The sequence below is a fragment of the Corylus avellana genome, chromosome ca2, assembly GCF_901000735.1.
Source record: "Corylus avellana chromosome ca2, CavTom2PMs-1.0".
Classification (NCBI taxonomy): Eukaryota; Viridiplantae; Streptophyta; class Magnoliopsida; order Fagales; family Betulaceae; genus Corylus; species Corylus avellana.
Window position 1 is genome coordinate 45,040,711 of NC_081542.1, and position 11,816 is coordinate 45,052,526.

The window sequence follows — 11,816 nt, forward strand, 5'->3', positions numbered from 1 at the left end:
ATTTTCTGACGTGGTAAATGTACCACGTCAGCAATTTTTTCTGACGTGTGGTATATTAGAACGTCAGAAAATTCTGACGTTCTACCCTCTAACACGTCAGTAAAAATTTTTTGTTGACACCTACGTTTCTGACAATCAACACGCGTCAGGAACGACACGTCAGAAAAATTTTCTGACGTGTCAGACACCAAGAAACGTCAGAAAATTTCCGTCAGGAAAAAATTGTTTTTTTGTAGTGCCACCAAGACATCCATGGATTTCCAAGAAACTTACGTCTTAGTACATGCCTGAACCTCATGAAGATTTTCTTAACTACTGCCGCTGGTGGTGGGCTCAATGTTCTTTAATTGTACTAAAAAGAAAAAAAAAAATTGATGCTTATAGCCTTTTTATGGGTGAGAATACTGTGTACCGATAACAATTTACTTTTCTCTAATGGGTCTTTTCGTAAAACCATTATTTCCTTTTGTTTATAAATTAAAATGAACAAGGAAGAGTGCTAGAAAAAAGGTGAAAATTGCATGCATTTCATTAGGCATCTAATACTAATAGGATTGAAGATTCTTATTTTTGAAGTTAAACTCTCACCCTAATACATATCTCACTACTTTGAAATTTTTTTTAAAACTATTGGACCACCGCACCCGATGCTTGCCTTGTTATGAGTGAAAAGAGGAAATGGGAAATCAATAACACTTTACTCTTATGTGGGATGATGCCTTTCGTACACTGGTTATTTCCTTTTTATCATAAAAATGGAGGAACAATATTGTTAGAGAATATATATGGCGTGGATATATATTAGAAAAATTTCATTCCTTAGTTCTAGGGTTAGATGTTCTTTGTTGATGTTTACCTTGTTATTGGAGGAAGATAGGGATATAAGAGGGATGCTGTAATAATCTACTTTATATATAATATATATGAGACGGGGAATTTCGTACATTGAATATCTCCTTTTTGTTCATAAAAATAAATGAGAATAAATGCTAGAGAATTTAATGTTGACGGTACAAAAATTTAATTCCTTCTAAGTTCTATCATATTGTTATCTCTCTATTAATCACATTTTATGTTAATCTTAAGAGGTGTATTATTTTATAATTTGATAATGACTTTGGCCCAAAGTCACTCATTTTAAGATGTGACTATTTTTCCTCTCACTCTACAAATTAAATTACTCATCATGGATTGCGCAACTCAATCAAATGTTTTTTTTTTGTTCCCTTCTTGTGCTTTTTTTTTTTTCTTAGGAGAAATTTTAGTTAATTTTTTTTTTGAACTTTTATTATCAATTTACTCAAGTTCAAAAATTCTCAATCATTATTTATTTATTTAATTTCACCAATCCGTTAGGATTTTTCATTAAATCCTAAAGAAAGAGTGTCAAAATTCCTGAAATAACCCTTTTTTTTTTTTAGGTAAAAAAAAATTTAAAAAAAAAATGCAGGGATCTCTTCAAGATCTAATGAAATTTGCAAAAATACCCATGCTTAAATCTTTTTTAAAAAAATAATATATTTTTAATATATATATATCTCGAGAATTTTGACGGAATTAAACAAAACAAAATTCTAAGGGATCAGTGAAATTGAAATAAAAAATTGAAAATAAAGTACACTATTCTGAGGGTTTGAAGTTAAAAAGAATAATTATAAAAGCAGCCACAATTAAGGGAGTTAAGTGAAAGTTTTCTTTCTTCCTAATTCCCTCTAGTCCTGCAGCATGATCATACGCTTCCGGGCGCATTTTTCGCTTCAACCTCTGGTGTCAAGCAAAGGTTGTTGGCTCATTTCTTCACTCCATTTCATTGTATTGTTCCATTCTTTCTTGTCACTCGGAGGTTTTACGTTGCCTCACTATTTCATTCATTTACTCGGATTATTGTGTCATTAATTCCTTCTTGTTAATCAACCATGTCGAAACAAACCAGCTCTCCAAATTCTTCATTTGAGCATTTGGATCTTCTTTCATTCTTGAAATCTGGGCGAACCACGCCGTTCCATATATTCATCGATTTCGTCATCCCGCAGTTTCTAGGCCAATTATCCAAGAGAAAGCAACACCTTAATTCTACCCAAAAGGAGGACAATGGTCTACAAGAAAGGTTTGACAAAATCGAGAAGAAACTCAGTGACATGGAAAATGCCTGTGGGGCACTAAAGGAATGGGAAGACAAAGTCAACAAAGAGTTCAAAGATTTGATTCTCAAAAATTTGGACGATGCCTTCAAAGAAAGAACAGAAGCACCAAAAAATTGCGGAGGAATCGAAATCCTAGAAGAAAGGCTTGAAGGAGCCTGGAATGTTGTCTCAAGGTTAACCAACGGATTCTCTTCAGGTAATTTGGAGTCTAGAAGCGTCAAACCTTCCCGCTTCGCTAAGAAGTTAAAGCTAGACTTCCGAAATATGATCGCTGAGAGCTCGATTCTCAAGGAGATTCAGGTGGTCTACGATGGTCTAAAAGATGAATCGAAGCAGAGCTGTTTGCTCTGTTTCTCAGTGTTCCCTCAGAACGTGGTCATTAAGAGGAAAGCATTGGTCCACTGGTGGGTCGGCGAGAAGTTATTATCCTCCCAGACTTGTGGAGATAAGACTGCCGAGGAGAAGGGAAACAATTTGTTCGCAGAATTTATCGCCAAAGGCATCATTGAGAGCGTTTCCAAAAAGCGCAGACCAAGCTCAGAACTTTGCAAAATGCACCCGTTAATTCGGTACGCTGTGATTCAGCTTGCGGAAACAAACAACTTCATTCGCTTTCACCCAAATGGAAATCCAACTGCAGATTTCTCTGACAAGAAGAATAAGAGGGGTTTTCTAGTAACAACTGAAGAAGGATCGTCGGAACTTCGGGAGTTGACTTATGGCTTCCGTCTGAAGCAGGAGAATGTTGGAACTCTGTTTAATGTAAATGAGCCTTATGTTGATTTAAGAGAGCACAGTCTGTCAGAGATGACGAATATGAGAGTTCTTCAATTGGGTAGATTTCAGGACCAGGTTAAGCAGGCTGACGCTGTTGAAGTATTTGATACCGAGTTCTTGAAAGGTTTGAAGAAAATGAAACATCTTAGATACTTGAGCCTCAGGGGAATCACTAGAGTTAGGGAGCTTCCAGATTCAATTTGCAAACTCCCCAAGCTAATCATCGTGGACCTCCATGGCTGTCAATATTTAGAGAAACTTCCAGAAGGGATAGGCTCACTGACAAACCTGACACGGTTAGACATGTCTGGGTGTAACTTCATTAGCCACATGCCAGCTGGACTTGCCAAGCTCTCAAAACTCCAAGTCCTTCATGGGTTTTTGATTGGTAAACCACCCAAACAAAAGAAGATTTCCGGGGAAACTTCAGGGCACGACGGCGAGAAGGTCTGCAAGCTGAAAGATTTGGCAAATCTGGAAAGTTTGAAGAAGTTGAGCATAAATGTAGACGCAAGGTATAAGACTGATCAGGACGTAGCGGAGCAGCTGATTGATTTATCAAAATTTAAAAACCTCGTGTCATTATCGGTAGCATGGCCAGAGAAAGAGCAGAGGATCGAACAGGGAAATTCAACCAACACAACTACGGTATCTTCATCGTCTGCTTCTTCTTTAGCGAAACTGGAGCTCCGGTATCTCCCTTATTCTGAGATGCCTCATTGGGTAAAGTGCTTAAACCTGAAGAACCTGAAGAAGCTGTATGTAAGGGGAGGAAAGCTATCGCAAGTACAGCACCCAGTGGGTTGCGAGAAATGGAAGGTTAGCATTCTACGGTTGGAGTTGTTGAGTGAATTGCAGATGGATTGGCGGCAACTGCGAGCACTGTTTCCACAGTTGAGGTACGTGCAGAAAGTCAAATGTCCTAAACTCATTTTGTTCCCCTGTGACGATAATGGAGAGTGGGTGAGCGGGGAATCAGATACAGCAGAAATGTCAGAAGAAAAACTAGACTCTTTTTCAAGTCCTCCTAATTATAAATGTGATTTTGATTATCTCAAATTCATTTGTAATTTTAAAAATTACATTCCATTTAGGAGGACACAATGAAGATCTTCTAGTTCCCGAAAGATACGGAGCATGCATAAACATTAATTATATATGCATCACTCCTATAAAATTCTTTTATTGTATCTTTGTATCCAAAATGTAGTACAATATTGTAATGTTGCTGCTAATACTTCTTCATATTCCTTATTTAAATTCTGTGCTCCGTATATATATCTTCAGTTTAAATCTGATATGAAATGTTTGTTCAATATGAATCCCGCTTTGGTGCTGTAGAAATAACAACAGGACATCTCCTATCAAAAAAAAGAGGACTTCATGCATGTTCATATTTAATTTCAGTAATTTCAAACCAAACGAGGTCGTTGGAGCTAACAATACGTTTTGTGTTGAATAATCCAATATCAAAACGTAAGGTCTGACACTGACCTAGTCAGAGAAAAATAATCTTAATTTTTTATTCCAAACTTAAATGAAAACATAGTTGTTGGTGTTGGAAAGCTGACTCCAAATACTACAATTATGTATTTCATGAATAGTTTCTAGTTCCAATTTTTACTGCGTTAAAATGGGATGTAATGAGAAGACTGAAAGTTGCACAAAACTGCTCATTCCAAGTTCCGTTAAAGTCAATTCTAACTATACCTATTAATTAAAGGACCTTGAAGATCAAGCAACGCGTCACATTCCAAGTTGCGTCCCAAATTAGTTCGAACTTGAGATGTTCCGAAGAAATTGAAACTTGTCAGTGTTGCGCGTCCTAAGTCTCGTTCCTAGCTAGTCAGTTTGAACTATATATACATGTTTTTGAAGAAGTCTAAGACTGGCAATAAGTTGCATTCCGAGTTATCAGCGACGACACTCCATCATCGATGATATCAATCCTATCAAGGACGACAATTTTTAGTCATTGCCGATGATATGTACATCAGTGATTATTGTACAAAGTTGTCACTCATGATCATATGCACATTAGCAACAACATATATGAGTAATGGTTTTTTTTCTTAAAAAAATGTGCTAATTGATTATTTTATTTTATTTTTTTCTTTTGCCCATTAATGTATGAATTTTTTGGTATCATTTATCTAAATCACACTTATTAATCTGCATAAAAAAAAAAAAAAAAAAAAATCAATAGTTTGACCATTCTTTTTATACATGTAGTTCTAGTCAAGCTCTTCAACTAGGCAAAATGAAAAGCATGACAACAAGAGATATTGAAGAGTACAAAAATATATCTCATCTTTCACGGAATAGGATCCTCTTCAGTCCAAAATGGACTGAAAAATATCTCATTCATGGCTAAGATTTCTCAGCCACAAATGGGACACCTATCCTGCTAACAAAAAATAATAATACAATATTATTTAAGAATAAAAAAAAATTAATAAAAAAATAAGGGGTGGCTGACCAGCCCATTTTGGCCCTAGGTGGTGGCCGGACCACCCCATTTTAGCTGGGGGTGACTGGTCCGGCTCCATCAGGGTATTAGTAGATCGAATTCAAGGCAGCTAATACTAATAGGAATGAGCATTCTCATTTCGAGAGTCAAACTCTCATCCTAATACATACATAACCACTTTGAAAATATTCTTGAGACTACTAAACAACCACCACCGATGGTGTTTGATGCCTAACTTGCTATTAGAGAAAATGGCATGGACGTAGGACAGTTTAACTTTATCAACCTTTTCCGTGCTGATTATATCTTTTTGTCCATAAAAATGAAAGAGGAAGAATCCTAGGGAACATAGATTGATATATAGTTTTAATTAAGATTTCTAAATTGCTTCTATCATAGGGTTAGATGTCTTTATTGATGCTTACCTTATTAAGAGAGAAAAGGGAAATAGGTACTTGTTGAAGTTTGTTACTTTACATAGGATGGGGCCTTTCATGCAATGATTATTTATTTTTCCTCATTAAAAATGAAAGAGAATATAAGTTTGATAGTATAAAAAATTCGTTGCTTCAATGATATGACTAAATGTCTTCTTTATGGATATACTTGCCTTGTTCTTAGTGAAAAGGGAAAGTTTACTTTTATCAGATGATTCCTTTTGTACACTGATTATTTCTTTTTATTCAAGAAAATGGAGGTTGAACAATGTTAAAGTTGATACTATAAAACTTTAATTCCTTCTATCATATTGTTAGATGTTCTTTATTGATACTTACCTTGTAAATGAAGAAGGGGGAAGGGACTTTATTACTTTATATGGGCCTGTCGTACATTGATAATTTCTTTTGTTCACAAAGATAAACCACAAAGAATGCGCGCGAGATCAGAATCTAATCTCTCTTTGAGCTTTTCAAAAAAATTTAGGAAGTCATCTTCATCGATCACTAGAACATTTTTGTATTTTCATATTACATTCGGCCTAGACATCTTTACACGACAAACAATTCCAAATAATGTGACCAAGTGTCTCTGCTTCCGATGCACAAATAGGACAAAGTGAGTCTGGAACTATTCTCGGCTTATAGAGATTTTTCTTTGCGGAAGAATATTGTTACAAGCTCTTCATAAAAACATCTTCATTACCCTAGAATCCTAACTCTGCCATATCTGCTTCCACAAATTTGTAAAAGTTTGTGTATATGAGCATCCTCCTTTTCTGAATAGAACCCTTCCTTTTTCGAGATGATAAGCACTTTTGACTAAAAATTTCTCATTCTTAATTGGTACCAATGCACACCATTTGATCTTGCTGTTGTTGGGAGATATAGCCATGCCACAGATGATTGCTGACTCCTTCCACCATGCCAATTTGAGTCTTTATCAATAAGCTCCTTTACTTTAGTTACTCTGTCAAAAATTCTTGTCGGAGATTAGACAGTATAAGAAATAAGAGAATGGCGCCATTTATCTCCCAATATATTAATACAGTTTTCGTCCCCACTCTGGACACTAATCTTGTTAAATCTTCCATTACAGCAAGGGCTAAAATTTTTAAAAAGTGTCTTAAAGTATGCATATTTATAAATTTATTCCCTCAAAATTATACTTTTGTCCCCCCAAAATAATATTTGTGTCCCACTTTAATTTATTTATTTTTTTAAGTTTTGCCCTCTCTTCCAACATTTAACAAAAAAAAAAAAAAAAAAACTTCTAATACCCCCATTTATTTAGTTTCCCTACTTATTCAAAGCTACATTTTTCTTGGACCCAATAAATCATGTTTAGTTTATTTTGCTATTTGTTTATATTATTATATGTTTGTGATATTATATGATTAAATTTAAGACTTACAGAGATTATATGTATCGATGCACTTTTGTATTTATAATCTGTCTTCCTAATGTATCTTAAAAAAAAAAAAAAATTCGTCCCCCAACTCCATAAATCCTAGTTCCACCCCTGCATTACAGGATCTGAGTTGGTTTTGTGAGCCCTAGTTGGAAGCTGGGTGTTAAACCATAGAGCTTAGCTTTAAGTCAACTAGGGTTTGGGTGTAATCTTGTGACCATTGACAACAAGTTGCTAGAGAGATTGAGAGTTTGTTTGGGATACACTAAAAAACTTAAAAAGTGTTTTTAAGATCTAAAAAATTGTACTAGGAAAAAATAGGTAAAAAAAAAAAAAAAAAATTCAGTTAAGTTCTTTGACTTTTTCCTCTAAAAAATTCTAAAATTGTATTTTGAGAAAAGATTGAAAATGAGGGGGTTTTGTTTTCTAAAATGATTTTTTAGACTATCTCTATAGATAATTTTTTTTTTTTTTTTCCAGTACAATTCTAAAGACGTTATAAGAGCACTAGCTTCATCTTTTTTAAATCTCATTATATTCCTGAAGTGTAAGGAAAACTCTTAAAAATTATCACCGAAAACAGACTAGCTCTTTCTGTTACCTAACCCAATGGAGCACTTATGGTAGCACTTTTGCTTTTCTTTTACATTATTTTAATATACAAATTCTTTCTCTCCCCTCTCTTTCTTTTTACATATATTTAAAAGGAAAATGATAAATGCTCTTCTAGTATTCTTCTCATATCCTCTTAATCTTATATGAAAATTATTTTATAAAACAGAAAGTTGTTCTTATTTCTTTCATTTGGTTTTTATAAAATAATTTCCACCTATGACAAGGAGAACACCAGGAGAGCATCTAACATTTTCCTATTTAAAATAATGTTTAAATGACTTTTTCTTTCCTCTTTATTCCTCGCATTTAATTTAAAGAATATTTAAATGGTATATAAAAAATATAAGGAAAGTTATTATGAAATTTATTCGAATCGAAAAACAAAGTAGTTTATTCTTCTTAAAAAAAAAATCTAAGCGAAGCTGCTAGTAGTGATCCAAGTTAACATCAACTGAATCCATTGAAAATTTACAAGATCCTCCAAATGAAGATTCTACGTGAGATTTATTCACCATTAACGTGAGTCATGTGACTTTATATATATATATATATATATATATATATATATAGACTTGACAATCTTGGATTCAAAAGCACATCCATGTGAATTCATGGTAAATATGTCAGGATATGTGTTCAACGTCCTCCTCGATGGCTTCAAGAGGGTATGGCAGTCCTGGAATCTCCGGGGCTGTATTGCCTTAAGCCTCGGCATGCAGGCATCTTTACTTTTGTTATCGCCCTGGAGAAAGCGGACCAGACGGAAACCGATACACGCGAGCGTTTGGATGGCATACTTGCTTTGTGACTGGATCGCCGCCGTTGCCATCGGACTAATCACCAAAAACAAAGGTGAGGATGCGAGAGATCATAAACCGCCCAAAGCAGGAAGCCATGAAGCGGAGTTCATGGCATTCTGGGCTTCCTTTCTTTTGCTCCATCTTGGCGGCCCCGATACAATTACTTCTTATGCCATTGAGGATAATCAGTTCTGGTTTAGGCACCTCACGGGGCTCGTTGTTCAGCTTGTCAGCACTTCTTACATCTTCTATCAAACGTTTCCGAAGCATAATAAGCTGTGGATTCCCACGGCCTTGGTGTTTGTAGCCGGAACTATCAAGTACGCGGAGCGGACGCGTGCTCTCTATCTCTCAAGCTTGGTTCGTTTTGGTCGTTCAGTGTTGTCAGATCCAGACCCCGGGCCTGAATATGAAGCGGCGGTGAACAAGGCCACCGATGATTTACAGGTTCTCTATGAAATTTAATTATTTAATTTATATTTTAATACTTATGATATTATTCTAATTTGTTGTTTTTTTAAAATTAATTAATTTTAATTATTTAATTTATACTTAACAGAATAGAATGGAGATTAAGTATCCTGAGATTAAGTATCCTGAGGTTTCCCCAAATGAAAAGATAGATTGGGATTCCCGAATAAAATTACTAAAAGTAGCACACCGCCTCTTTGAAAAATTCAAGGGACTTATTGTGGGCTACCTTTTGAGCTCAAAAGACCGAGAATGGAGCCGACGATTTTTCCTTAGTATAAATGCAAGACAGGCATTCAAGATAATAGCGTATGAGCTTAATTTCATTTATGATCTTCTCCACACCAAGGTGGTTGTGGTTCGTTGCCGAGTTGGGTACATCTTCCGCTTTATTGGCATTTCTTCACTCCTGGGTGCATTCCTGGCATTCCGTTCAATTGAGAAGAAGCATTTGTTTGAAAAGGAGTTCGATATCAAGCTTTCTTATGCCTTGCTCTTCGGGGCGCTAGCCTTCGAGGCTGTTACTCTTCTGATGCTTATTTTTTCTGACTGGACCACCGTTGCCCTGACGCATGAGTGGAGCAAACGCATTGCATTTTTCAATTTGAGGAGAGAAAGGTGGTCTAGGTCCATTTCCCAGTATGATATGATAAGCTATTGCTTGAAAGGTCCTGCAAAATGGTTGTCCGAGTTTGCTAAAATCGTCCACCTTGAGGGAATTCTAGACAAGATTTGCATCTTGCTTTATTCACGTACATGGGTGGTCAGTGAAGAGCTGGAGAAGTTTATTTTCGACCAGCTGAGGACGAAATCTTTGACTGCAAACGATTTGAAAGCTGCCATGGAGGCATGTTCACAAAGAGGTGTGTGGGCGCTTACGCAGACTTCTAGCAGTTTCAAACTAAAGTGGAGCATCGAGGCGTATGAATACGCAGAAAGCCTTATGCTGTGGCACTTGGCTACCGAACTACTCTATCAGAAGGAACAACCTGACAAAAAGCCTCCCGAATCTTGTTGGCCAAGGCTAAAAAAAAAAATGACACCCGAATCTTGTTGGCCATGGCTAAAAAAAAAATTGACACCCGAATATCGTTTCCCATGTCTAAAGAAAAAAGAAAAGACACCCGAATCTGGTAATGAGAATCAGCCTAATCATAAAGAAATATGCAAACAACTTTCGGATTATATGTTTCATCTTGTTGTTATGCAGCCTGCATTGATGGCCCCGGTGTTGGGAAATTGGCAAATAGCCTTCCAGGACACTCGTGCAGAAGCCAACAGATTCTTCAGGGAAAAAAAAATAAAAAGATCGGGGCAACCTGAAGGCTGTCGCAAAGTCTTAGAGGTGAGAACTTCTAATTTCAGACAAGCTGTTGTGAAGGGTAATAGCAAAAGCAAATCTGTGTTATTTGATGCATGCATCCTCGCAAAGCAGCTCGAGAAATTGGATCAATTGGGTGTAGACCGATGGCGGGTAATGAGCAGAGTTTGGGTGGAATTGATGTCTTATGCTGCCATCAAGTGTTTACCAAATGTGCATGCACAGCAACCAAGTAGGGGTGGAGAACTCTTGACATTCGTTTGGCTTCTGATGAATCACCTTGGCTTGGGAACACAGTTCTACGAGCATGAAAGCCAAACTGATATCAAAATTGATGACAGTCCTGAACATGATAACGTTGGTCAAAGAAATCAGGGAAATAACAATGCGGCTGCTGCTCCTACGTCCAGATGCACAGAGTTTTCAAAATTTAATTGTTGTCACTGATCTGCTGTTGTCTTTTGATAGGAATATTTAAACTACATGTATAAGCTATGTATCTTGTAACAAACATTATCATACTTTCCTTATAATTAATAGAATGAATAACGTCATTTTGGGAATAATTTACCAGCGTTTTTTTTTAAAACTAAAAACTCGAGGGCTAGTAGACATAATAATAATTTACCATCATCAACTGACCGAGAGCTAGCTCCACCGGTGACATCCTTCCGGCCATGCGCCAGTTGTATGATATTCTTAGGGCTTCCGTTTTTCACATATCATTTAATAGTAATTATAGTAAGCATGATGGCATGTCATTTTAAAATGTTCTTCTTGAGATACCTACCTTCAATAGAGAGTTATAAATGTTCTTCATTGATTCTTAATTTGCCTTGTTATTTCGTGGAAAAAGGGGGAAAAGAAAAAGATTTCTTAGATAAAAGGAACTGGTCTTGGCTTTACTTTATATTGGAATATATATAATCAGCTTTGGTATATAATAATACCCTTTCATCACTTTTGATCTATCATCCCGTTAGAGCTAGCATTTCACAGTAGCCTTGCTAAATTTAATAAGTTTGCATCGTTATTTTTCTGCGCACTTCTTGAAGTTGGATACATTAAGTTGAACGCTTTTGAAGTTAAGTGAGATGATTGTAAAGCATTGAAAGTTTAAGGGAGTTTTTCCTATATTTTAATATATATTTCTACAGTTTGACAAAACTTTTTAAAATTTTTTATTTTTTGAACTTTTTAGTTGTATATAAAGGTGAAAATAATTTTAAATGTTTTGTAAGTGTTTAATTTGTATTTTAAATTGTTTGTTAATATTTATCTTATTTAATTTTTTTGCTAAAAAAACAAATTAACCTAATTAGTGTTACCAAACCAGCTTAATATATATAATAACTAAAGGACAAACTAAT

At 35.6% G+C, this 11,816-nt stretch overlaps 2 protein-coding genes across 2 annotated transcripts; both read left to right on the top strand.

Moving 5' to 3' along the window:
* Window positions 1-1,916: 1,916 nt before the first annotated feature.
* LOC132169930 (disease resistance RPP13-like protein 4) lies at window positions 1,917-4,028 on the top strand. The gene has a single exon (XM_059580868.1). It carries the CDS (start codon window positions 1,917-1,919, stop codon window positions 4,026-4,028), a length of 2,112 nt encoding a protein of 703 aa, XP_059436851.1.
* A 4,446-nt stretch (window positions 4,029-8,474) lies between these two features.
* LOC132169932 (uncharacterized) lies at window positions 8,475-10,893 on the top strand. Its single transcript, XM_059580869.1, has 2 exons — window positions 8,475-9,101; window positions 9,214-10,893. Exons 1-2 carry the CDS (start codon window positions 8,475-8,477, stop codon window positions 10,891-10,893), a joined length of 2,307 nt encoding a protein of 768 aa, XP_059436852.1.
* Window positions 10,894-11,816: the final 923 nt, after the last annotated feature.